Genomic DNA, 27,193 nt, shown 5'->3' on the forward strand with positions numbered 1-27,193 from the left:
CTATACTATCGCTCACGTGTACAGGCACATACACACACACACGGAGAACACGGAGACAGAGGCACAAGCGCACATGGTATTGAGGTCTCAGTCACAGGCACAAAGAAAGGCACACGGTCACATAGGCACAAGGGTACACAAGCACATGGGGTCACAAAGGCACGACTGTACAGAGACACATCGCCACAGGGGCACACGGCAGCACTGACACATGGTCACAGGAGGACACAGGTATGAGGCACATGAAGACAGAGGCACAGGGGCACACAAAGTATAGCGGGATAGGCGTACGTGGCAATAAGGACTCAAAACTCTAGATTTGAAGCTTTCATGACTGCAAGGATTCATACTCTTAGTTTTTTCGGTAAAGTCACGTAGGTAAAAAATTTAAATTAATAAAAATAAAATAATAAACATCACGACATTTCGGAGGCAACACAAGTCTCCGTCATCAGGTGGGACCGTCACAGCCAGATTTGCTGTATCAAGTGATTTTTATTATTTCATTTTTATTAATTTTAATTTCATTTTTTTTACCTACTTGACTTTACCGAAAAAACTAAGAGTAGGACTCAAAACCACATGGGCACAAGAGCACCCAGGTACTGGGCATATGACTGCTACACAATTACGAAATTTACATCTGAGCTCATTAGTCCATGTTTTCTGTATGTGTATGTTGAACTTCTTTCCCACCATACGTAGCCAACCGTGCTAATTGGAGGTGCAAAACATTGCACGTTGCCTGTGTCGCAGCACCTTGCTCGAGACGGGCTTGACGTAGAAGACGACGTCGCACGGCACCCGTTTGCAGTTAAGGATCTTGAAGCGTGCAGTGGCACGGCGGCCCACGACGGTGCCATGGAAGACGAAGCGACTCTCGTCCTCCACAAACGCGCCGCTGCCGCTCTGCGCGCTCGCCAGCACCTGGCTCAGCGTGGCACTCCGGCACATGTGCTGCTCCTCAAATATGGCTTCAAAGTCGTTAATCACTATGCCTAGAGGATGGAAAAAAGGGCGGAGTGAGTTGGGCACTGTGAGTGTGGGTTCATCATTTCGGCAGGGAGGAGGAGATGGGTACAGTTTCAAAATTGTTATCATCTACATTGTTTTAGTCATAACTGACATTCATGTGCCAAGCGTTGCAATGTATCAACTTGGCCCACCTAGGATTGTTAATGTGACAAATTTTCACGAAAGATAATGTAGACAAGTACATTCAATTAAGCTTCAATGTTCCGAGGTACACAATCAGCAGACTGATTTAGGGTTAAATAATAATGCAACTTATATAGAATAACAGCTTAATTTCAAATCCAGAGAACAGAAACAGCCAGATAGTGGGATAGTGTACGAGAACAGCTTGAAATTCGGGTGCCAATTCGGGTGACAACCATTGGATATAGCAGAAGGAAGGAAGTGATGGCGATGTGGGGGTTACATGAACGGCATTGGTCATGGTCAATGGCGGAGCCAGGATTTTCAGGTATGGGGGGCAACCCCTCCAGCATGGAAAAATGATAGAGGAGTTGTTAGTAAGTAAGGACTTGTCTCTTGCTTTTTATTCGATGCGTGTGAGGCGATGGCGCAGCCATCGATCGAGGATCGAATTCGAACCGTGTTGTGTGATCGACATCGCGCTCGCTGAATGTGTTGATGCCTTCAGGGAACAATTCTGTGAGTCACTTATAACTGCTTGGCCGATACTTATTGCCAATGTCCTATCATCTCATAGAGTCCCTGGCACGTAATAATCATCTCATAGAGTCCCTGGCACGTAATAATATGCTACACAGTGGCAGTGGGGGTCGCAAAATGCCGATTTATTACTAATAAACCCCAATGATCCTATCGAAATTAGGGATTTCGATCGGATCATTGGGGGGGCACGTGCCCCCCCCTCACCCCCCCCACCCCCCCCACTGGCTCCGCCAGTGGTCATGGTGACCTCTTGAGTGTTTAATTTTTTCGCTTAATTATTCATGTCATTATTTATCTTATTTATTGCAGTGCATTCGCATTAAATTATTCAGGTAACGAATGGGCATGTAAATTAATTAATCAACTAGTGAGTCGCGATGGTTAATTACAGGAACTAATGAGGTGATTATAAGAGTGCTCTGTGGTTGGTGCATGATAAAGTGGGCCAGGCTGCGCGTACTGGGGATGCACGCGTCAGCGAACAGGCTGTATGGAATGCCCGTGGGGTGGTCGCTGGGATCGCGTTCACTGATGTCTAAGGCCAGGGTCTCCGAGGTGCTGCCTGCATACTCCGGTGCACACTCCACCGTCACGATCTGCTGGCCGCCCGGCAACAGCGTGCCGAACCCCGGGAACACGGTGAACATGCCCAGCGACAGCCGAGCCTTCGTGACACACGCACAAGACAAAGATAAATATCCCCTGTGTAACCTTAACATCATTTTGAGGCAAGTGCTGGGCACGAACACCTATTAAGGCCTATGAAAGCATGGTACATGAGAGCGTGGGTGGCCAGTACCATGCCTGGCTGCCTGTGTCTCCATAGTGACAATGTTTACACATCGCACCAGGTACTTATTTGAGGCTGAGTCGACCTAGGGGATGCCCAGGTCTGGTTAAGCTAATCATAATAGGTATTGGCCATGATTAGGATTCGAACACAAACACCAGACCCATATCAAAGTTAAATTCCACACAAAATACACACGTGTAATTGAGTTGAGCCACTGACATTTGGATATAGTTGGGCTACGTTTGAATGTGCAGACACATGCACTAAATCAGCAGATTCTTATGAAATAAGTTGACATTTGGTATTCACATCATTCTTATATCACGCATTTACGCTATTCTTTTCTCTTTTGCGTGCATCGTGAGCGCAATAATAAATATGAATCCCATGACGTGTTGCACTGTGACATGTCCAGTGCAGATGTATGACCTGGACGACAGCAGCGGGGGCTTCAGGTCGTAGGGAGTCACGCTTCTGTTTGTTGCCTAACCTTCCCGGGCCGTGCGTCTCATGGGCCTTGACTCTCTTCGCTGCCATCCTGAACGACCAGACAGCACACGCCCAATACACCATCAAATAACACCACCATCGGCACTCGTAACACACAAACACCTGTTACTAGGTTGGTTTGTTGTTCTTCCCCCGCACCTCCGATTATCACCGTTGGCTATGTACGGTGCGAAAGAAGTTCAACACACATACATACATGCATACAATAATTTTGTCATCACCGATCCTTGTGATAATACTAATAAGTAACCGACTGTGATTGTTGTTCAATCTGCCGCTGATGAGACGATGTTTACCCCTTGCGCTGAGATGAAACCGGTGGGTCCAGCGCCAGCTTCTGGATGGAGTACTTGAAGTCAAAGTCGCCACGGTTCTCGATCGTGAAGGTGCATGTCTTGCGTGTGTTCACCACCAGTGGCCCGAAGTTGATGTCGTTGGCAGGGCAGATAGAATACTTGCTGTAGACGGCGCACGCCGACAACTTCACGGGGATGCTCGCGATAGCCTCCCCATGTCCCACGCTGGGTTCGATCACCTACAGGAATCACACAAAAATAAGATTGTCTGCCTGTCTTACTATTTCTCTTTATCTGTCTGTCTGACTGTCTCTTTGTCTGTCTGCGTCTGTCTTTAAGTGTCTTTTGACTGATTGCGTGCCTCTTTGTCCGACAGAGCATTTATTTTTCTTGCATAAGTTCTACATCTTAATCATCGACTGGTCAATATAAGGGAGTAAATATTTGAAGAACCTTACAGTGCCAGCTTTACAGACACACTTTGTATATTATATTATTTACAAGGAATGTGTTAAACTAAGGGTGTACTGAATCAATCTGGTTAGATTTTTGTTGCTATTTCATTTATACCTGATGATGATTGCTTGTGTTGCAATCGAAACGTCGTATACTATTATTTAATTTATTATTTTATCTTTATATGTGACTTTACCGAAAGAACCAAAGAGTAAGGGTGTACTGATTTATCCCAAGCGCCTGCTTGTGTACTCAACGACACAAGAATTGACCTTCGAGCGGGCCATGTTCCCATCTGTTGTTTGTCCAGCGCACGGGCAGGCAGGTCTTGCTGCTGAGCCTAGAGCCCCGTTTATGCAGGTCACCTACCTGGCAGCGCAGGATGGGCTGCTCAGTGATGGACACCTCCCGTTTGCCATGGAACATGATGGTGACGGGCGTGTGTCGCTCCGTGGGCAGGAGGGTGCCCTTCTGTGGCTGCACGGAGAAGAGCGTGCTCACATCTGGCACGCCTGCGGCTGCTGCCTCCAGCCCGAAGCTGCATCGTTGCGGGAGGAAATCCATGTGAGCAAAAGCGCAGATTTGTGCGCAGATGTGCTACTGTGTAACATGGGAAATTAGCTCACCTAAATGAAATTTCATATTTCCCTTTGTTCTTCATGGTGAAAGTCTGCTTAGCATCTTCTGACACACGTATGACTCCAAAATCAAGTCCGCCGTCAGACCCTGGGGTTGAAAAACAATGCGGTACATGATGTTATGATGTAGATCCCTCGTAGACTTAAAGAAAATACATTTAGTAAATCTAAGACAGTTGTGGTGGATTGTGGGTAAATAAACTGACAGTTGTCTGGTTGTCATCTGAGTCTCATCATCCCATTGGCCGATGGATTAAAATATCACTTTTTTTCATGGTAAACACACTCTTTTCAGTTTATTGTCTTATATTAACTTAATTGGGTTTGTTTAATGTGGTAATAAAGTAAGTTTTAATAGGTTGTAATTATTTGTATCTTTTCGGTTATGTCATTGAAAACGTATTTCTTCTAAATTTAAAACTAATTTTATTACTGCTTTTTGTGTTCAGTTTGTAGTCCTTCCCCGCACCTTCCCCGTACTGTGCAAAAGAAGTTAAACATACATACATAGATTGTAATACTATTAGCAATAAGTATGGCTCACTCTACCTTAAGTATTGGTCTTGAAAATTATTAGAAACGGTCACACCATCCTAAAATACAGGCCATTATAAATTACTGCAGATAATTTTAAGAACTTCCATTACATGTTTTTCATTTATCACGCTGTACAAAGCACTTTGTGAGATGCCCTGGCTTAAAGGGCTCTATATATTATCTTGCTCGAACCCTATACATCGCAGGAGCTGCAGTAGAGTGTGGAATCGTTTCACCTACCTTTCGGCAACGTGAGGTCCAAAGCCACATCGTATGCTTCAGCAATCACTTGTATGTTCTCAGTATGAACTATGCCCATTATGTTCTCGACATCTGAAATCTGAAACGTGAAGAGGATTTTACATTCATCGATGAAACAAAGCTGTACAGACCCAGACTAGAAACATATTATGAAGTTCATTTAGTTTGCCTCCAAATGTTCTTATTTGCACAAGGCCCTATCTTCTGCCTACACATTTTCAGTATTGCACTTGTAATCGCAACGAGCACTGCCTGACCTCCAGGCGAATCATCTTCTTGATGTTCACGGGCTTGAGGGCGCGGAAGTAGGCGTGCAGTGTATGCTGGGATCTGGGCGGCACAACGCCTTGGTCGGCGTCCAGGGAGAATTCATCTCCCAGACTGTCCAGGCCGCTCACATGCCACGCCACAGGCGCCAGCGTGTTGTTCTTCAGCGTCAGCGTCCTTGTGTCCTTCCTTTTGAATGGCAAGCGTGCAAGTATGCATGGTAAGGCTCTTGCAAGGACATCTACAAAAAACACTGCTGATACTGAACCCCCGAGGAAGAGGAAGCAAGAGCAGGATTGCTATATCTTACAACTGCATCTCTTATTGTGTTGCATTATTACATTTTTCAGCTGCTTCTTATGGCACTGTAAATGAAAGTATTATTACTGTTTTATTCTAAACGCCTATGCAATTTAACTGCACTATAACTGTAGTACAATTTCACTGCACTATAACAACTGCAGTGCATCACGCTAACAACTGTACTAAACCCGGTTATCGGAGTTCAATTCCCAGCCTGGTTAACATCAGTGGTTAGTGACATCTAAACTATCCTGCACCTTCCCCTTCTCAATTCACACTGGCTAGTATGATGGAATATGGCCAATCAACAGCCATGACCAACAAAACATGTGGAGGCCTTCACCCAGCAGTAGACTAACAAAGGACTAAATTTAGATTTAAAGCTTTCGTGACTGCAGGGATTCATATTCTTGGTTCTTTCGGTAAAGTCACGTAGAAGGGAAATAATAAAAATATAAAACAATAAAATTCTCACGACCTTTCGACTGCAACACAAGCAATCATCATCAGGTGTGAAATCCACAGCAAGAAAATTTGAAAAAAGTGGCGGTATTTTCAAATTTTCTTGCTGTGGATTTCACACCTGATGATGATTGCTTGTGTTGCAGTCGAAACGTCGTGATAATTTTATTGTTTTATATTTATTATTATTTTATTATTTCCCTTCTACTTGATTTTACCGAAAGAACCAAGAATAACAAAGGGCTGTACATTTATATTTCATTTGTAAGTTCTCATGTGACTGAGAATAATGCACTTATTCCTTTTCATGCCACATCATTTATTTTGTTTCCATGAAAGTTTTCAACATAATAGGGGATACATTTCAGAAGTCATATTCAAGAGGCCTTCAGCATAGTGAAAGTGAATAATTGAGCATGGTTGATGGTGGATAGGCATGCAATGATTCACCCCCTCTGTAATTCAATAAACTGTCACAATTCAGGGTTGCAATATCAAAAAGTTAAATGTAAAAAATTATAGCTACTTTGTGTATTGTTTTCAATGGTTTAGTTTTCTCCATTAAGGCTGAATATAACATTGGCATATCGTTTGCATCAATCATAAACAGTAGATTATTCCACACGTGATTTAAACATGTATTGTGTGTCTAAGAATGAATTATAATAGAATAATTACACATTGTTACATGCCTATTGTTGCCAGTGATCACAACAACAATAGTCTGTGAAAGAGAGTTGCCCCCTGAGGATTCAGTGAGCCTGGATTCTGCCAATGCATAATCCAGTGCAGCTCCAAACAGAATCGGAATCTTTATTTAGAATGCCGGAGTAATCCGATGAGCTATGAAGCTCTTTTCAGACATGTCCAATATGGGCGGGTCAGCAAGTTAGAGCAGCAAACAATACAAATCAACTGATAGGAGTGCCAAATCGAGAAAATGGAAAGAAAGTCACGAAATATGATTAAGTAATGCATTATATAACTATATAAGTCAGATTTATCAAGATTGGACAAGGCAGCAAAAACAACAAACAAAACTTCGACTTAAAACTTTCGTAACTGCAGGAAATGATATTCTTTGATTCTTTCGGTAAAATCACGTAGATAGATAGAAAAAATGATTAAATTAAAATAAAGTGAATACAAATATCACGACGTTTCTATCGCAACACGAGCGGTCGTCATCAGAAAAAGGGGTGGTTATGTGGAAACCCTCCCCGTAGAGGCAATTGAATTTTGACTTAAAACTTTCGTGACTGCAGGAACTAATATTCTTTGGTTCTTTCGGTTGTAGTAGGTTCCAGAAAGGGGGCGTGGCCAAGGCAGAGCAAGGCCACTCTGGGAGTATAAAAGGGGGCCCTGAGGGGGAGCTCGGGGCTGTTGCTGGAAGTGGAATCCCCGTCGTGCCGTTCAACATCATCGTCGTCACCATCTCGTCATCGTCTCCGTCTTCACCATCCCGGGGTGCTGTTAGTCAGACAGCCTACCAACTATTCTAAGTAGTGCCGCCGACAATAGACGGCCTTCATTATAATAGTGTGCACCCACGTAGGGTGTTGTGTATTATCCCGATGGTGCTTGTCAAATAAAATAAGTGCCTCCAAGTGTTACTGCCTCCGATCTGCGTCACTACGCATGTGTAATCCAGCGCTGCTCATATACTCTGCATCACCTGTGCAGCAGCAGCTTGTCAAAGTGTAGCTGCTTGCGTTCCAGCTCAAGTTCGGGTCTCACTCCGTGGCAGCGCACGCGGAACATGGCCGGCTCGGGGTTCTCGTGCACGCAGCACACCAGCACGTCCTCGAAGCAGCCCGGCGACGTCGGATAGGCCCAAAGCGTCAGCGTCTGTAACGGTGCACATGACAACTGCAGCAACAACAACGGCCGCCATTTGCTGCTAAGCGGCGAAGTCACCATGGCGCACACACACACACAGAAACCAGTTTCCCGAACGCGGTTTCAAATTCGATTTGACTTTTGTTGTCCAATCGCCAGTCTGTTTTAGAGCGAATACAAGTTTGTTATGGTCATGTATTAAAATATCTGAACCTGGCACAATGAATATAATAAAGACATCATCCACCGATCTCCACTGAATGGAAAGTCAATTAATCTCCCCTGCCGCCCGCACTATCAAGAGGTATCTCCCCTTTCCACGTTCAAGTCAAGACTCAAAACTTTAATATTTTACTTTATCTACAATTTATTTTATTCTTATTCCTGAGCTATATTATTTTTGAGTGGTGATGTTTCCTCCAAGACCTGCTCCTGCTTGGGCTGAAGGGTCATGGTGGGCGGGTCGAGCAAGAACGTCGTCGCCTTGGCATCATTTTGGAAGCAGAAGGTGACATTGGCCAACATGGGCGAGCTGTTCTGGATGTTTAGCCTCTCCATGTTCTCTGGGTAGCGGCCGTCCTTGTACCTGCCAGTCACATCCATACAGAGAAGATCTTATGTTCGGCACGATCCACATTATCGTCATAAACTCTTTACAAAATATTCCAGTGAAGTCCTTGCCCTCCAGCAATTATCACGACAACTACCTACCTTCTTGGTTCTTTCGGTAAAGTCACGTAGAATGGAAATAATAAAATAATAAAAATAAAACATAATTAAATAATTCTCACGACGTTTCGGCCACAACGCAAGCAGCCGTCTTCAGGTGAAGACCAGGTCTGTCGGGGAGACAGCGTCTGAATGACGCGTCTGAATGACGCTGTCTCCCCGACAGACCTGGTCTTCACCTGAGGACGGCTGCTTGCGTTGTGGCCGAAACGTCGTGAGAATTATTTTATTATGTTTTATTGTTATTATTTTATTATTTCCATTCTACGTGACTTTACCGAAAGAACCAAGAAGATGAATCCCTACAGTCACGAAAGCTTTAAATCGAAAACTACCTACCTCTCTCTTGTTTTTCCACACAGCAGGGGTCCAAACTCAAAGATGTCTGTGCTCAACACAAACTGCTTGTGCACAATCTCATTAGGTTGCACAGACTTCTTCCGGTGAGGGAAAACAATCCTGCATGCGACAAACAACGGGGAATGTGAACCATTGGTAAAGCGTTTATCCAAAACAGACTGGTAAGAGTTCACCGTTCCACACTTCAACGAATCGTCCCATTTCAGGGTAAAAATTTTAATTAGATACTTAACACTGTGGTGCATATAGCATATCTAGTGGCCACAGGGTTGCCATGAACCAATTATAGACAATAAATATGAATGATGAAACAATAATTATTAACGTGTATAGTTCCATACATGTATTTTGAGTGTGAATATACATTTTTACGAATAAATTGTTGGATCGTCACATGCCGAAACAACACAGTGTTGGTTGCACCTTCCCATTTCAATCTGACATTTAATCAATGTGTTTTGTGTACTATAATATTTGCAGCTAAATAAGCTTACAATTTTTGTTACATTTACATAGGGGTTGAAATATCACTCACTGCGCGACAGATTAAGTGCATTTAACAAGATTGCAAGCCTGACTCATTATGACAGAAAGCAGAATTCTATACGTTAATTTTCAATGCTAGCACCAGACCCCTTAACGACATTGGCTTTGCCCGGCTTATTCTTCCATTTCATAGCTGAGTTCGGCACCTGGGGTTCTGGCTGATGCCTGGGAAGGTGCAAACGCCGCGGCAGTAGAGCTGGTAGCGGCGACGAGTGCCCAGCACCTCCAGGTTCAGCGTCTCGTCGAACTGATCCGCATCGTTGGCAGAGAAGCTCACGTGCAGCTCCACCTGACTGCCCGCGTCGACCACCCAGCGGAAAGTCTTCAACCTGCCGACAGCCCCCCGTCAATGTAAGGGCGTGCGATCACGAGCAGGCGTGTCTCACACGATGCGTTGCATCAGCAACCGTGGCCATGTAAAACTCCACCCTATGCCTACACCATGAATGCAGGGACCGTGGCTGGAAATAGTGTCGGGTGTACGTGGGCCTTGCTCACCTTGTTGCACGGCTTTCTGCTACTGACGCTTCGCCTTGCTGCGTGCTGCCCATCTCACCATCCACCTGAGCGCTTGCGGGCTGGCCCAGAGGCTGTGGGGGTGACCGAGTGGCGCTCTTTCTCTGCGGAGATCGAACCTTCTCTCTTGCGCTGTCCAGTTTGTCCTTGCCTCGACCTTTGCCCCTGGTAGGCGTCGTGAGCTCCTCCTGGTATGGCAGCCAATGATGTAAGTCACATCATGCAGAATCATTTTTCATTCCTCTCCAATTACAATTGTATTGTTTTCCACTGCAGAGTAGGACCTTGTCATTTCACTGGGCACAACGTACGCTAACATAGTCTGAGACATTTTTTTTAATTAAATGTACGAAAGCAACTGTTGTCCTGAATATGATACAAGTACTGTGAGAACCGACAGTGACGGTAAGCAGGTTGATATACAAACCCAGGAAATAAGGATCAGCTTCTGTGAGAATTTGATTAAATGACTCACGTCATGATTAATTAAGCATGTGTTAATCAGCTAATTCAATTATTAACACTTACTACCAGTTAACTTCCATTAGAAACAGTGCAAAGTAAAATTGTTTTCTGAATATGTAAAATTATTTTCAAGTTGCAGATGTACAAATATAATTTGATACGTGTACAGTATTTCACATGAATTAGGGCTTATTAATATATATTATTTACACGAAGTGCAAAACCTAGTCTGTAACATTTTTATTTAAATTCCATTAACTATTTCATGCACTACGATGGCAGCAATATTAGTATAGGATGCCTTGAAAGAAATAGAGTATTGTAACGAATAAAGTAATGTATTATTACATGATGAAAAATTGTAGTTCTGGATGCTAAAAACACAGCTTAGCTTTAAATTGCCTTGTGCTCTAAACCCAAATTGCAGAGAGGCCAGTATCAGAACAGAGGTGGCAAAAAAAAAACGTGACACATTTTTTACTGTTTGGCCGTGTCGGGTGGTGGAGGGTTACGACACATTGCGGCTCCCCTCCGTGTCGCTTTCCATGATTTAGCTTACACCCCTTTGCATATCCACTGTTAGACGAAGCCCGACCTCCACTGTGTTGGTCATGGTGGTGGTTTGACCATGATAGTCAATGCGGATTTGCGAAGAGGGGTGCAGAGGACTCGTTCGGATATCGCGCACCATTGACGTTCGCCGTGGTGAAGTCAGGTGGCCGTGTTCACGGCACAGTGCGATGACCACAGCGCTATTTCTCCACCCCGATATTTTCTATTCATGTGCAAATCAGTCCGCTGCGTGTTGCATGCACCTGGCGGCTGCTGATCACAGTACGCTGCACCTTGGGAGGTGACGAGGACTGGGGTTTGAGGAATAACTGCTCTATACATTGACGATACACCTACAATAAGTGGAGGAGTAGGCTGAGTTGGGGTAACGTGTGCAGGGCGCTGCTTCCTCCAGCCGCTTCGTTAAGAACACCTCTCGGGCAGCGCAGCATCATCTTATCTTACGTAGATGTATACAGCTCCTTTGTCCAATGTGCTTTACAATATTTATAAAATTGTACGTTCGATGATAGTGGTTCACATAAAAAGTGGGGTTATTGAAAGTGATGGTGTAGTTATGGTGACAGTTAGGAGGGCAGGTGGGAGCGGTTAAGGAGGTGTAGGGGTAGGCCTGGTTATAGCTGGGGGAAGGGCTGCGGCAGGGAGTAGCAGTAGCAGGGTGGGCAAGGAAGAAGAGACGGGGCTTGTTTTAAGGGAGGAATGGAAGCTGGTCGGTGAAAATGATTGTTGTATGTGCAGTGGGAGTTTCTTCCAGTGAAGGGGAGCGAGAAGGCAAAAGGAACGAAAGCGAGACTCGGCGCAGGGCGACGGAGGAACAGAGAGGGACGGTAGATATTGTAGGATATTAGAGAATCAAGATATGGTTGGGCAAGACCATGGAGGGATTTGTAGACTAACTCAATACCTTAATACAGGGCTCGGGCTCCGGCTGAACCTCTTCGTTTGGATCTTTTTCATCCATGCTCGTTTCCTCCACCGCCTCCACAAACTGGAAGCGCTCGATGGGTTTGGGAGGTAGGCCCTTGCGCTTGCCGGGGAACGGCACTACCGACAGGGTGACAGGTGGTGGGATAGGGGGCCCACTGGGACCCAGGCCCAGTCCGTCCAGAACCTGCAAAGAGAAAAGTCATCATCATATCAGCAAGAGTCATAAAAGTGCAAATGAAAAATGATATGAAGACATTCACTGGAAAATGGGCTGAAATCCACACTTGTAGGATTCTTAAAATGACACTTTTTTTTCACCCCTCAATACTCATTCATTTGTAGTGCAGTTACTTATAAAAGATGCAGATATAAACACGATTTTTGTGCTGTATACTTAATACATTAAGCATCACAGTGGTGTGCATATGGTGGATGTTGTAATTGACACTGACGTAGACAGAACTAAACATGGTGTTTAGGGTTCCATTGTAAAGTAATTGCAATCACTTTTTTAAACAAATAATGATTTTCATATTCGTGGAAGTATGATCAAATCTACCAAATGAATGCAGTGACCTGTGTTGAATTTCTGACCATTACTAAAATCAGTTGCAAGTGATAACTTAACCCATGGTCATACAACCCCAATGACTCACAGTATTAACAGGCTTCCATTCAGCAATGTAATGATGGAATTCAAATTATCGTATTTGTTATATATAGCAAATATGTTACACGCATTATTATCTCGATAATGTGTTATAGATGCTCATCGGCATAGCACATTTTTAAGGGGTGTTAGGGGAGCCGCAGGGGGGCACAATCTGCCAATATGGTACCGGCGGTATTTTATTAAAAGCAGGGGAAAGGTCAAAGGGTGCCTCTTTACTTCGTCCACTGAGGGCAGCAGCTCTCTTGCCAGCAGCTTCTCTGCAACGGGTTCACGGGGATCCGTGACCTCCAGCGCCACATGTGGGATGCCCAGCACCGCCTTCCGTAAGCCTGGCCTTTCCTGCGCCACCTTGTCTGAATCGGCAGAGCCGGGCGCCGGAGACGGCTCGCCTTTCTCATCGCTCCTCAACTTCTCGAGCCGCTCCCTCTCGGCCTTCTCCCGCTGCTCGACTCGTTCGCGTTCACGCTCCAGTCGCTCCCTCTCTCTCTCCCTCTTGCTCTTCTTGCCCGACGGTGGAGGTTTTTCGTCCTCGGCTTCGACGATGTCCTCTGTCTCGGGTGTGGGCGGGAGCACGAGTATGCCCTGCGTGCGGTCCCAGAACTCCAGCAGCTTTTGCACGTCTTTCTGTGACTGCTCGTATGCCTGCGCACATCCATGTTTTAATTGTATTATCTACGTTAGAATCAATGTAGCAGACCATATACAATGTTTCCCAATGAAGTGAGTTGGGTTCTCTCTAATTATTAGGAGATCGCATTAAGTTCCCAATTCGGCGTGTCAGATCCTCTCCGGGTGAAACTATTTCAATAACAAGAAATGCGGATCAAAAGAAAAAAGGGGGGTGCAATGGGAATGTTTGTTGATTAAATCACTTTCCACTCTACAACAAAACCAAGATAAAGGGACTAGCAATCTAGGTGAGAGTTATAAATTATCCGAACTGACGAATGAAATGGGAATCAAATTTTTTAACAATTGAAGGACTTGACAAACATCGTGTAACTCGACTGTTCTCGGGATGCCGGAGAGACCAACATGCTGCCTGAGATTGTTTTTTGGTAATATAGTGATATGGACATGTACGTGCATCATGCAAAACTTGCACGACATTACGCTTTTCAAACCTCAATTTGCATATTTACTATAGAGCTCCACTCGTATTACTATGTTGTCAAGAATATTTTACTGGATGCTGACCAACATTGAATAATTCCAGCAGTTAGCATTTGAACTACAGTTGAAAGTATGTTATTCATATGATTAAATGATATCACTGAGAATGTATGGTGATTCATTTAAACTTTGTCATTAATGCAACAACCACTAGATGGATTTATTTCAGCCTTCAAAAAGCATTACAATGGACAGGATTGACGGGAAATAATTAAAGCATTGCATAATAAATCAGGATGTTCGGCTGAATGCTCCCACACTACAATGAATCAATCATTAGTGTGAATTAATTCAATAGCTACGGATGTACAAAAGAATGGACTTGACTCAAACTTAAATGAGATCAATCATATTTAAACCAGGGCAGCTCTAATCGCCCTTAAATTAGGTTTGATTTTTTAAGATAATTATTGCATAATCCAACAATGAGGTTCAGAACTTTCACAACTCTCATCTGGTAGTGCATCAGCTTGTGTCAGATAACGCACCTATAAGAAGATAACGCCACTGAACTATATCTTAAGTCATTTTAAGACCTCTTTACTCATGCTAAGGATACATACACATTTTTACATGCCCTGCAAGGATTGTTCGTCAATTTTCAATCAAACCAAATTTATTTCTTAAGTATTAGAGCTGTAATAAATGCTATCTCTTCTACGTGACTTTACCGAAAGAACCAAGAAAAAAAAATGCTATCTCGTGAAAATGAAAATTTAATATGGTTGCTTTTGCGTGTGCAGTCAATAAAGACTGGGTTGACACCATCAACTCACTACATTTGGGAACCCAGTTTAATTACGGCAGGTTGCCTGGATTTGTGCCCAGTAACTCAGTGGTGCTGGCGCAGTGCTCTGACATGTCCTTAGTCCCTTCAGCCACTCAGCCGCCTCGATCTCTGCTCTCACCTTGAAGCGACGTTCAAGTTCCTTCTTCTCGTCTGACGGGTCTGGCTCGCTGATGGTCGCCGCTGGCTGCTGAGCGGCGTCGCTCTGCAGGCATAGCGCAGCTGCCTTGTGTTCCTTCCCCTTGTTCTTTTTGCGTGTCCCATCCTCCAAGGCCTGGGACTCGGACCGATCCGCAACAGATGACACCTGCTGGACAACAAAAGAAGAGCCACTTCTTTCAATCCTTTGCTCACAATGTCATGTATACATGTTGATGCCCGTACGGTGTTTTGTGAGATCCGTACAAGCTTGAGAGTAGCTTGGCTCTTCTTCTGTGCCGTCTGATCATCCCGAATGATGGCGTCTTTCTTTCCCTTGCGTGGCTTTCTGTTCTTCTCCTCCTCCTCCCTCTGCCTCTCGAGCTCCTCTTCCCGCAGACGCTCTAGCTCCTGCTTCGCTAGCCTGTCAGCCTCCTCACTAACCACAAGGATGCGAAGAGGCAAAACGCGTTTCAGCAGACTCCATAATCGGCAGCTCACACACGCACAATGACTGTCCCCTGCTGCACTTCCAGAGTTCCGTTGGTGATAAAAGTGGGACGCGTGTCTAAATCTCTAATAATATGAATGTTAATTAATAAACGACAACCAAGGAGGGGATATTTTGAGGGATGGTGCTGACCAAGCCTTGCGCTCCTTGAGGGCAGCCAGATGCAAACTGTCCACCTCCATCCGCTTCTCATCTGAAAGAGCATTGTACTCATCCTCGTCCATCTCCTCCAGCCACCTCTTCTTCTCCTCCAGCCTCTGCACCAGCTCTGCCTCTATATAGGGTCAAACATTGCGCAAAGCTGTCTAGATGACTTCATTTTGACAGGAGGTGCTCCAATCAGGCACAACCAACTGCGTGTTAAGTGCAGTATAGTTTTACAACCAAAGATACATTCGTCGTGTCAGGATGAAATACACAGTTACAAGCTTAAACTGAAAGCTGTGAAATTAGACATTTTATCATCACCGTCAGCAATAAATCGATCCACTGCTGGATAAAGGCCTCCTCAATCCGTAGCCAACTCTCACAGTTTTGCAATGCGGCAATCCGCCAAGCCCCTACAAAGGACCTGTTTTAACCGCTCCATCTCTGCGGTGGGCACCCCTTCGGGCACGTTTCCTCTCTGGCTGCCACCCCAATGTCAGCCTCGACCATCCGCCATTATCCCTTCGAGCGACGTGTCCCACCAAAGCTCACTTAACGTTTAAAATAAGATAATCATAATCAAAAAAACTATACAAACTGTATTTCCCAAGATGCTGTGTATAAGGCCAACAAGGAATCACAGCTGTTCTTGTTGCACCGGTGCCCCTGACCTCGTTTCTTGAGTGCGGCCTGCTCGTTTGCCTCCAGCGAGGCCAGATCCTGTTTCAGGTCCACCAAGAAGATGAAGCGGCGATTGTTGAGGGCCTTCAGCACCACGTGCGCCGCGCTCGCGATGGTGGCTGCGTACAGCGTCTCCAGCCCGTCCAGCACCACACCTCGGTGGCAGTCACTCAGCTGCGCGGGACAAACGGGAACCGGTTTTCAACGTACGGTATTCGCTCGTTCAGCTTGAGGGATACGTTCCGGAGATACTCGTGAATAGAAAATTAATCAGATAATGATATTGGCCGACGAAAAATATTTTTAACGAATTACCTTAAATAAATACATAAGGTATTAAATACATGAAAATTATCATAATACAAAAAAATTAAAATGTGATTATCATAAACATAAAGTAAATACGAAGGAACTTACCTTAAATTATAATGATGCTAAACATCACTTTATCTTATCACTTTCTCACATCACATTCTCTCTCGTAACTTTATCACATCACTTTCTTTCTCTCTCTCGATCCAGTCGTGTAGAGTTCCAGATGCGATTCACGCGTAGCCAAAATAGCGGAGAGCAAGGTCGTGAATAGCGAGGGAATACTGTACGCAGAAGCCACAATGCATCACTTTAATTGTCAACGACCGTTCCAACAGAATGCATGATTAACAGGTGCAGCCACAGTGATCCAAACTATTTCAAAAGCGTGCATGATTAAACAGATCAGCCGGATTTATGAGTGTTATAACTGGGCTGTGAGAAGGTTGATTGATTGATTGATCCTCCGCTCCTCAGCGATTAGATTAATTGTCACAATTCGTGTTCACAATGTGATTGAAGTATTGATTATTTTGCCACTCATATTTACTATCTCACTTCTGTATTTTCAATGCAACTAAAAAAATAATTCCATATAATTTGCATAAATCGAAAATAATTAATGTTTTCATGCACGTTTCAATGCACATATATGGTGGGCATAAGACATTATTTCGATGAATAATCGATGCATTGTTGCAATCCTAAGATGAATAATCGATGCCATGGTGGCAAAATGATAACTCCCTTGCCTGGAATACAGGTCGTGGTTTCGATTCCGTCCCTGACGCCTTTATATTTAGATTTTGCATTTTCTCCCCACAATTAACATGCGTCTAGAGTATTTGGCTGCTATACATTTCCACATGATAAGCCACTTCGTTGAGCTATCATTTGTGGCCAGGCCGCTTCTGAAAAAGAGCTATATAGCTCAGTGGGCCTTACCTGGTAAAAAAAAAATAGTGAGTAAAAAATTAGCCAACAGTTAAGAAGGGTCAGCAAATTTGTGACTATGGATCAATATTAGTTTGGAAAGTTCATGCCGTCTTAGTCTGACGCGAGCCTGTAATTGTCGCTGCTTGCTACAGCCGACGAGTCTGCGATGAACCGGTGAGTACGGTGAGTACGGTGAGTACGGTGGTAGCGACCTGCAGCCTCTCGGCGAGGATGTCGATGAGCAGCTCCTCGGGCAGCACACAGCTCAGGAGGCCGTCCTCACCCGCGACGCTGGCGCTTACGCTCAGCCGACGCTGCAGCGGCGCGCCCACCATGGACACGCTCGGAGCCTGCGCGCATGGGGACACGGGGCGGCACACACCATGGCTGCTAGAGGGATATCTCCTCTATCCCTGCTCCTGCAGCTGGGCGCGGGTGGGTGCTTTCCAGCCTTGGCAAGCTCACCTTCCGTCGGGGAAGCAATTAGTTCTAAAAAAACATAGACTAACACATTTATGCAGACGGGCTGCTAATTTGTTGATACGGTACATTTGTTCACATGCATTACAGTACAGCGTATGCAGCATAATTTGAAACTAAATTTTACAGCAGACCTAAAATTACAATTTTAGTTGACATTCATGATCATTTATAATGTACATCCCTTTGTCTCCACAGACTGTGTTGGTCATGGGGGTTGTTTGACATTGGCAAGGGGGCTCAGGACCAGTTAAGATATCACTCCCCACTGATGTTAGCCATGGCTGGGAATCAACCTCTGCTTGCCAGGCTTAAAGGGCAGTGCCAACAACTGCACTAACAACTGTGCTATCACTCCCCGCTACATTCATGATAAAGATGTCGTTAACCTACGCATATTGACTTAATCCAACATTATTTAATTTTACATTGTACATTGTTAAAAGGTGTCACAGACACCAGTCATAATTTTTTTAACAATTATTTATTTTAAACACACATTTCCCAAAACTGTACTGATACCCCAAGTGACTGCTAGAATTTCTTAAAAAGCCTGCAGCAAAAGAAAATGCCTCTCCTTAAAAGACAATTCCCATATTGACGTGCGTATTCAATGCCCTCCTCAGTGGCGGGATCCCTTACTCTCTTCTAATGATGCCACAGCTAGATGAGCACCTCGCATCCAGACCTGAACCATGGCCAGTCTTTCTCAATTCCATATAACCCTAAAGCAAACAAAACAAAGGCGACCTACAGTGCCACGTGAGTGTATGGGACTTATGAGGGCCACATTCGGGGGTGAATTAATTCCCAGGAAGGATTTCTTGCGGGGGCTGTTTGGCATTATTATCGGTCCCCAACCTTCATATCCAAAGCTCTGGTCATGCCTGCCACTGGTCATTATAACCTCTATTCCCTGCTCAGCGCCCTTCTCCCAATTCCTTTTGTAGGCGGTAGCATGGAATAGAACAGCACCATGTGAACAAATATAGGCAAGCTGCAGGTTCCAAGCACGCTTTTTACAGTGGATAAAATTGTACCGCGTTTTACTACGCATCCTGATTTGTTTAGGCCAAAAAACTACAACACGAGTATGCAACATGAATGCATTTCGAGTTCGATTCACAAATATGTGATAAAAAGGGTAAAAGAATATCACCTCCGTGGTTTCATCTCATTGACGATGATGGAGACATTGGAATGTGTTTACCAGCAATCAGAAAAAGGTAAAATTCTCTCACCTGAATCAAGTCCTTTATGCAAAAATGTCTGGATGGCACAAATGGCAAAATTCTTGATACCATGTAGCTGTATAAAATCAGTAATTTTTTAAATTATCAAAGTTATGTTTAAATGAATACAATACAATATGGATTTATATAACATCTAAATGTGAGTTCATCTCACGTTGCTATATAGAAACAGTGGTATTGTATATTTTATAGAGAGGCAGTCAGTCATATCGGGAGCCAAATAGAAACAGGAGAAGGGAGCTTCAGATTATGTGGACATCAGAGGAGAATGAGCAACCTTTCACTTTCAAAGGTTGGTTGGGGGCTTCATTAGAAATCTTTAGTTTCTGGAGTGGAGAGTGTGTGGAGGGGAGCAGAGTGAGATGAGAATCACTGGTCCACACTGTTAATGTCCACAGTGGCTCTCTCAGTCGGACCTGCAGACAGAGTGGGTAACACCGACAGCACCTGTGATCCAGTAGGCTCGGAGGGCAGCGGTCGCGTGGCGACGCTGTGAGCCTCGGCGCGTGACTTTCCCACGATCGTGCTGCCCTTATGCCGTATGGAAATGGAAGATGGTGCCGTGCGGATGTCTGCCCCGCCGACGCCAGACTCCATGCCATATGCAGAGTGCTTGGCCACCGCCTCCATGCTCAACCCCCCCATGCTGCCACCCACAGTTGATAGTGCCGGGGTCGCTCTTGATGGTGCACTCGGATCTGTAAGGCCAGCTGCCAAGGCAATTGCACACAGCAGCCAATAGGAGGGGGTTCTGTACTATCTCATTCATCCAGCTGACTTCCACTCATGTGTCAGCTCATTTAGCCATCTGTCTAAACACACGACCAATTATTCATTTGGGCTGAACACAAATCCATTCATTCATCCATCCATTTTTTCATTTGTCAAAAAGAAACAGACCATTCAAGATTGGAAGTTTTCGTGACTGCAAGGATCCATATTCTTTGGTTCTTTCGGTAAAGTCACGTAGGTGAATTTTTTTTTTTAATCACGACGTTTCGATTGCAACACAAGCAATCATCATCAGGTGTGACAACCACAGCAAATAATTTTTTTACTAAAGTGGGAGAGATGCCGGGGTTAGGGCAGTTATTTAACTGATGAGAAACAGACCAGTTAACTCATTCATACACCCACTCATCTATCATCGCTCTAAAACACTTCCATTATTTCAAATCTATATCTATACATAAAATCCATCATTTAAACCAGTTGCAAACCCTATGATATGCTGAAAATGTACATGAGTGACCTTAAAATCTAGAATTTATAGGTAATTATTAAAGATATGACATTGCTGTAATCCAGAGTATTCGAGGTAGAGTTTGAGAAACTCCCAAACTTGATGGACTGAGGTCGCCAGAAGATGGCAGGGCAGCATGTGCAAAACACTCTTTAAAAAGGAACTGACAAAAAAATCCCAATGCACGGCGTATCCTGAAAGAGTCTTGAGACTCAGTGAAGCTTTCCTGGACGTTATCATTATATACATTCTGCAGGTGAGTGTAATGTATCGAGTTAAGTAACTCTGGCCCAGCAAACCCATGAATTGCCACAATCCAAGGTCACAAAGTGATTCAATTATGTATTCTTTTTTGTCTCGATTTTACCATCTCAATTGTATTGTTTCTCATTTCTCTCTTGTGTCGGTGCAGTTTTATTTTCTCCGTTCAGTAAAATGTAACATTAGTATTTAATATCAATAAAATGTGTAAAAATTTTAAATATTCGACTCTTAAAAAATATATAAATCTATACTCTTAGGTTTTTTCGGAAAAAGTCACGCAGGTAAAAAATTCAATTAAAAGTTAATAAAAGTAATAATGGAAATTATTAACTTTAAATTTTATTTTTTACCTACGTGACTTTACAGAAAAAACCTAAGAGTGTGAATCCTTGCAGTCACGAAAGCTTCAAATCTAGAATATAAATCTGTATTTCTTCAATATGATGCATGCATCTTGGGTGTAAAAGTTTACTTTGAATAATGAATTGACACATCGTCTAATGCCTGTGAGTAAGGCAGGAAGGACATTCCGTTTTCCTTCGGCAGGACGGACCTTCTTCGGCCTCTCGCACGGCCTTTCGGTGTGCAGCGTCAGCGCAGAGCTGTCGCGCACGCAGCCCGGCCACCGTGGTGCCACTTGATAGGCAATCCAGCACCACCCCATCCAGCGTGAGGCGTGCCGCGCCATACCGCCGCGCCAGCCACACCGCTGCGCTTGTCTTGCCTGCCACGCACGCACATGCGCGCACACACACACACACGAATGTACAAAGCACTGCAGTTAGAAAGGATCCGTCTTATCTTGGTGAATCACTGGGATAAAGTACTGCTGATTCTGGCATTGAACACTAAGGAATGATGTCTAAAAATTATAATTTAGTGTCCTTTGTCAATCCACCTCCCCACTTTTGTCCTTCCAGCACAGTGTTTTAAAAATGGTGCCAAGTATGGTGCGAGCCCCTACCAGAGCTGGGCGCCCCGTGCACCACAATGGCGATGCCACGCCGGTTCTGGGCGGCGCGACCTTCCGGGGACAGGTCGATGCCCAGGTGTCGTGCTAGAGCAGCGGCCACGGGTGTCAGCTCCAGGTCTCCCACTCCACTGTTCGCCCTTCCTTTCGATGCCTCCCGCTGCTTCCCTGTGCCATACAGGCACACACGTTGAGGAATGTTGTTAGTACGCAGTGATGGGCAGCTTTGATTGGGCTGGCTGTGGCCAACTGATAAGTGCATAGTCCAAACAACAACTGAACATATACTGATTCATAATTTATTTAAAATATTGTGGTGTAACCCTCTACCAGCTGACAGAGCAAAACAAATGAAATAGTCACACATACAAGCATTTAATGCGGCAATTTATTATTTCTTCAGCTCACCAGTAAGTTTAATAATAATTTGCATCAAAATATTTAACAATTAAATGACATTTCACCTGACACTGCATCAAGCATCCTCAGGTCGGAAATAAAGACAGAAGCAGAAAACATACTGCCTATGTAAAGTGTCTTACCTATAAAAGGTTAATTTGAGATTTTCATTTAAGGTCAATGCTAGTTCAAGTCTGAGGATGGATAGATGAATTTCTAATTAGATCTGTGCCTTTTAAATTAACTATTGATTATTTAAATCAGATTAAAAAGGGTAGAATGGAGGGGGGGGGTAGAGGTTAAAATAGCTTATCAAACACACTATATATAAGCAGATGTGACTTGCATAGACTCTACAGTAATGAATGGCAGGGGACTGAATATTATTGATACGTATTATTACGCGTATCAATGGTAGAATTAATATCAAAGTGCCCTCTAAAAAGGTTGCACCCCCCTAGTTACCATCACTGTCCTCTCGAAGCCCTGGTGGGACCTCTCCGTTCTTGTCGCCCTTTGGCGAGCCGATCCCCTCCAGCCGTGGGACGACGCTCGCCTCCGTGGCCGGTGGGCCCGTCGCGCCATCCTGATCGTCCGGCTTCACGATCGCCTCACTTTCATCCTCCTCTCGCAGTGCTGCCACGTGTGCAGGCGACATTGAACACTCATTTGGTCGCGTGCTCGTGTTTGCCGAAACCGAAATCAGTCTTTCCGCTTAAAACCTAACATATGTTTTCATCTTGCTTAAAATCTCCTTAAATCATAAATTATTTGAACAAGTTTGGATGGCAGAATAATATTAAATAAAATGTTTTTACACTCATCTTCATCCTATTTTATGGGTTTAATTTAAACGTCTTAACTGTAAGTTAAGACATTTTACAATCCGGAGGTCGGCAGATCCATCTCCGGAGCACGGCAAGTTTGAAACAGCTTTATTAAATCCCCCACCTCTTCCAAGATGTCTGGCCAGCGTGCAAGAGTCAGACAAATACATTCTAGAGGTGCTCTCTGTAGCTCCATCGAGTGGAGTGGCATGAGCAAGCTATTGCAGCGCTGGCCCTTTAGCTTCTACTTGAGCCTTTCTTTAAATCTAGCAACCTCGGCAATGCTCTATAACTATTGATGCAACATGACCATTGTGGGTAAAACATTAATAACACTCCGATGTGAAATTATAACTACAAACGAATCATAAGGACAATATAATTCATGTAATCATTGTCTTGAGGATTCGAGATGCATGTTGCTGAGGTACGCACGCATGGTTGCTGCACCTGTGCTCGGCCACGTGGTTTCTCCGTTGGGCAGCTGTGTATCCGCTGCTGCTTCTCCCTTTTTCCGGAGCTTCTCCTCGTAGTCCTGGAGGATCTCGGGGGGCAGCTTCTCACCCGGCAACCGTGGGGGCAGCAACAACACTCCATCATGGTACCCCTTCACGTGACGCAGGATCTGAGCATAAGTGTCAAAATACAACAACAAAATCACAAAATTAGACGTGGCCAGGGGGCCTCAGGGGTCAAAGCACTGGACCCGGCAACCACTAAGATTGTGAGTTCATAGCTGGGTTTTAGCCAACTGTGATTAAACGGGTTGTTAACCCTTTATGTACGTCATTGGAATGGCGTACGTGTACATCATCAGTTTTTCTTCCGATTCCGTTCCGATGATGTACGTGTACGCCACTGATGATGTACGTGTACGGAACGGAACCAGAAGAAAAATAAAATAACTTCCCGAGGCTCCCACAAGGCCAAGGCACTATTACGTTAACCACTTTAACGTTCCGAGATTAAACAATCAAGTACTCTCTACTAAATTAAACATCTCAGCATTGTCAAACTGTTGTAAAAAGTGACATAATGCGATCACCGTTTGCAGCGGAGGGGGTGTTAACACTATTCTTTGCCAAATCAGCAGTGGTGTTGACACATGACAGAAATGTGCGCACTCAATTTTTGCAGTGACATATGACAAGGCACAGATGCCAATATTCTCCAGACAGAATTTCAACGAGTACACAACGACGACACTAAATTTCGATTTAAAGCTTTCGTGACTGCAGGGATTCATCTTCTTGGTTCTTTTGGTAAAGTCACGTAGAATGGAAATAATAAAATAATAAAAATAAAACATAATAAAATAAAATAATTGACTTTACCGAAAGAACCAAGAAAACGACGACACTGTTGCACACAAAGAAATAGACCCACCTTTTCCTCCTCCAGGTACTGCGTGTCAAACTCGAGCGAGTAGAACTCGATGGGGAAGGGACAGGGGTTGCGCACGGTGACGTGGTGCGTGTTCCCGGTGCTCTGCGGCAGCATGGGCGTGAACTCCAGCACGGTGGCCGACAGCTCCAGCCGTGGCTCCAGCCCACGGCCCAAGGCGACGAGGAGCACACGCCGGCTGCTTTGCGCGATGCGGAGTGCCAGCCGCTTGCAGTAGCGTTTCTGCGGTGCAGACCGAAAACGGAATATTGTTCAGAAACAGAAAAAGATTTCGATTTAAAGCTTTCGTGAGTGCAGGGATTCATCTTCTTGGTTCTTTCGGTAAAGTCACGTAGAATGTAGTACTAATCGCATATCTGCATTTCCCATAAATATGCTAAATTCCTCTTGATATGCAAACTCTTTTATCAAGGCGCTCTTCCCCCTCCATCCCAGCTTAAATAGACGTTCCAAGCCTGAGGTGTGTCATTCAGAATCTGTCTTCTCGACAGACCTGTTCTTCACCTGAGGACGGCTTCTTGCGTTGTGGCCGAAACGTCGTGAGAATGATTTTATTATGTTTTATTTTAATTATTTTATTATTTCCATTCTACGTGACTTTACCGAAAGAACCAAGGGTGAGAAGCTGCCCCCCGTACAGCAAACATATAGCAGTGAAACTTTGCAGTAGTAGTACATACATAGTACAAATCAGATGTTACCAGATTAGGAAAATGTCTTACTAAGCTATCAAGTTCAACTCACGAATGACACGTAAAGTTGCACCTGCAGTTTCTTCTAAGAAGAATGTGGAGCCATATTCACCTCCTGTTAACCCTTAGCAGGTGCTGTAAATTCCACAATTGTATGAAGGCTATCCATAAGACACTGATAACTTCCTCCAAAGCGGTATTAATTTTATCAACCACAGAGGAATGAATGCTGGAGTTGATCCTCGACCGGGATTTGAAATCACAATCATCCAATTGTGAGTCGAGCACCATAATCACTGCAGTGTCCAGCTGGTTACTTTATTTTAGATTTTATTTTTAGTTTTCATACAATACAAAACTAAACAGAATCGGAACACACATTTTACCGAAAGACACATGCACACGTATATAATCACGGTGTTCTGGTTGATTTAGAATGGGCTCAGGGTTTATATGGAGAGACGCCAAGCAAAGCCTGTGATTAATAGCAGTAGCAAGGGTGATGGTGCGTGATGTGAGCGAGCAAAGTATACCTCCTGGGTCGGCGTGAACTTGACCTGCACGTTCATCCTTTGACCTGGGGTCAGTGTGCCACTTGCAGGAAGCAGCTCAAAGACGCGTGGTGGCTCTGGGGGAGGAGGCGCGGTGGCACGCACCTTGCGGCGCAGCAGGGCTGCTACAGGTGTGTCAGCCTGTGTTTTATCCCGCCACCATGAGATACAAATTTACATAGTGGGCGTTTAAAGATGCAACCTAAATAAAGCAATGGCTTTCGATTTAAAGCTTTCGTGACTGCAGGGATTCATCTTCTTGGTTCTTTCGGTAAAGTCACGTAGAATGGAAATAATAAAAATAAAACATAATAAAATAATTCTCACGACGTTTCGGTCACAACGCAAGCAGCCGTCCTCAGGTGAAGAACAGGTCTGTCGGGAAGACAGCGTCTGAATGAAGAACAGGTCTGTCGCGAAGACAGCGTCTGAATTATTATCATTCAGACGCTGTCTTCCCGACAGCCCTGTTCTTCACCTGAGGACGGCTGCCTGTGTTGTGACCGAAACGTCGTGAGAATTATTTTATGATGTTTTATTTTTATCATTTTATTATTTCCATTCTATGTGACTTTACCGAAAGAACCAAGAAGATGAAAGCAATGGCTCTTATCTCATAAAGTCATAACTAGGCTGCTTTACCTCGGCTGTCCCACATTATATTGAAGCTTCGATAATGAATAAATGGACTTGGTATACGGCAATCGAATAACATCCACTTGATATCACTCCCACACGTTGGGATGGAGTATTCAAATGTTCAAGAATTGAATTTTCCCGAACATCTCAATGTTGACTCAGCGAAGCTTTCCTGGTTAATCATTAGATATAAAAAGATTTCTTATTACATATCTAAAAAAACTTTGGTTTTTTTGGGTTCCACCTTTTAATAGTCTACTCTGTGGGAGGCTGCCAACCATCCCGCACACCTCAAATTAAGTGTAACATGCCAGCAAGCCGAGCTGTACGCTGGACCTGACCTGCTTGGAAGAGGTGTCGGGCGGCGTGAAGGTCCACTCGCAGGTGACAGCCTGCTTGTTGTGCAGCTGCACATTGACGATGTGGCACTGCCCGCACTGAACGTCGCCAAATTCGAGCTCCTCGCTCGACACCTCCAGATCAGGCATGGTCACGATGGCGCGCAAACGCAGACCCACGATCGGCCCTCCCACCACCTGTGCACGCGCGAGCAAACGATGCAATGCACGATACATCTGTCTTCAGTGCAGTGATTTGGTCGGGGCATCAATGAGCTTTTCGTTTCTCTCAATTTCGCTATTATTTATATTACGCTATTGGCGTCATGACAAGAAAGGAATGCATTTCCGTTTGGAGGCATCTCAGAAAACTGTGCCTCAGCAAATGTTAGAGAATCGGCCTTTGGAAAATGACATCACATAAATTCTTATGAGGTCTCTTCAATTAATTTGATCACATAAGGTGGCGTGTACCTTCTGACATGCCATGTTTGCTGAATGGCAGATTTTTTTATTTTTACAAATGGACTTTGCTGAATTGAGTGAAAACTGAAATTTAATTATGGGTTTTTTGTGCAGTCAATGGTACCTAATTA

The 27,193-nt window shown here is 44.4% G+C and overlaps 1 protein-coding gene across 1 annotated transcript in view; it reads right to left on the reverse strand.

Moving 5' to 3' along the window:
• The window catches only part of HYDIN (HYDIN axonemal central pair apparatus protein), a 123,374-nt gene that overhangs the window by 27,732 nt on the left and 68,449 nt on the right, over positions 1-27,193 (reverse strand). The window contains 28 exon segments of the mRNA XM_061565719.1: positions 760-998; positions 2,162-2,366; positions 2,924-3,032; positions 3,301-3,539; positions 4,126-4,294; positions 4,383-4,482; positions 5,172-5,271; positions 5,450-5,648; positions 7,900-8,072; positions 8,490-8,649; positions 9,132-9,251; positions 9,845-10,027; positions 10,197-10,402; positions 12,157-12,363; positions 13,069-13,494; positions 14,934-15,122; positions 15,218-15,389; positions 15,594-15,735; positions 16,280-16,463; positions 17,750-17,887; positions 19,718-19,980; positions 21,331-21,501; positions 21,742-21,915; positions 22,612-22,782; positions 23,409-23,598; positions 24,360-24,599; positions 25,603-25,761; positions 26,601-26,795. Coding sequence (XP_061421703.1) covers positions 760-998; positions 2,162-2,366; positions 2,924-3,032; positions 3,301-3,539; positions 4,126-4,294; positions 4,383-4,482; positions 5,172-5,271; positions 5,450-5,648; positions 7,900-8,072; positions 8,490-8,649; positions 9,132-9,251; positions 9,845-10,027; positions 10,197-10,402; positions 12,157-12,363; positions 13,069-13,494; positions 14,934-15,122; positions 15,218-15,389; positions 15,594-15,735; positions 16,280-16,463; positions 17,750-17,887; positions 19,718-19,980; positions 21,331-21,501; positions 21,742-21,915; positions 22,612-22,782; positions 23,409-23,598; positions 24,360-24,599; positions 25,603-25,761; positions 26,601-26,795 — 5,223 coding nt within the window.

The sequence above is a fragment of the Lethenteron reissneri genome, chromosome 35 (genome assembly GCF_015708825.2).
Source record: "Lethenteron reissneri isolate LAM-NWPU_2019-01 chromosome 35, ASM1570882v1, whole genome shotgun sequence".
In the NCBI taxonomy this organism is placed as follows: domain Eukaryota; kingdom Metazoa; phylum Chordata; class Hyperoartia; order Petromyzontiformes; family Petromyzontidae; genus Lethenteron; species Lethenteron reissneri.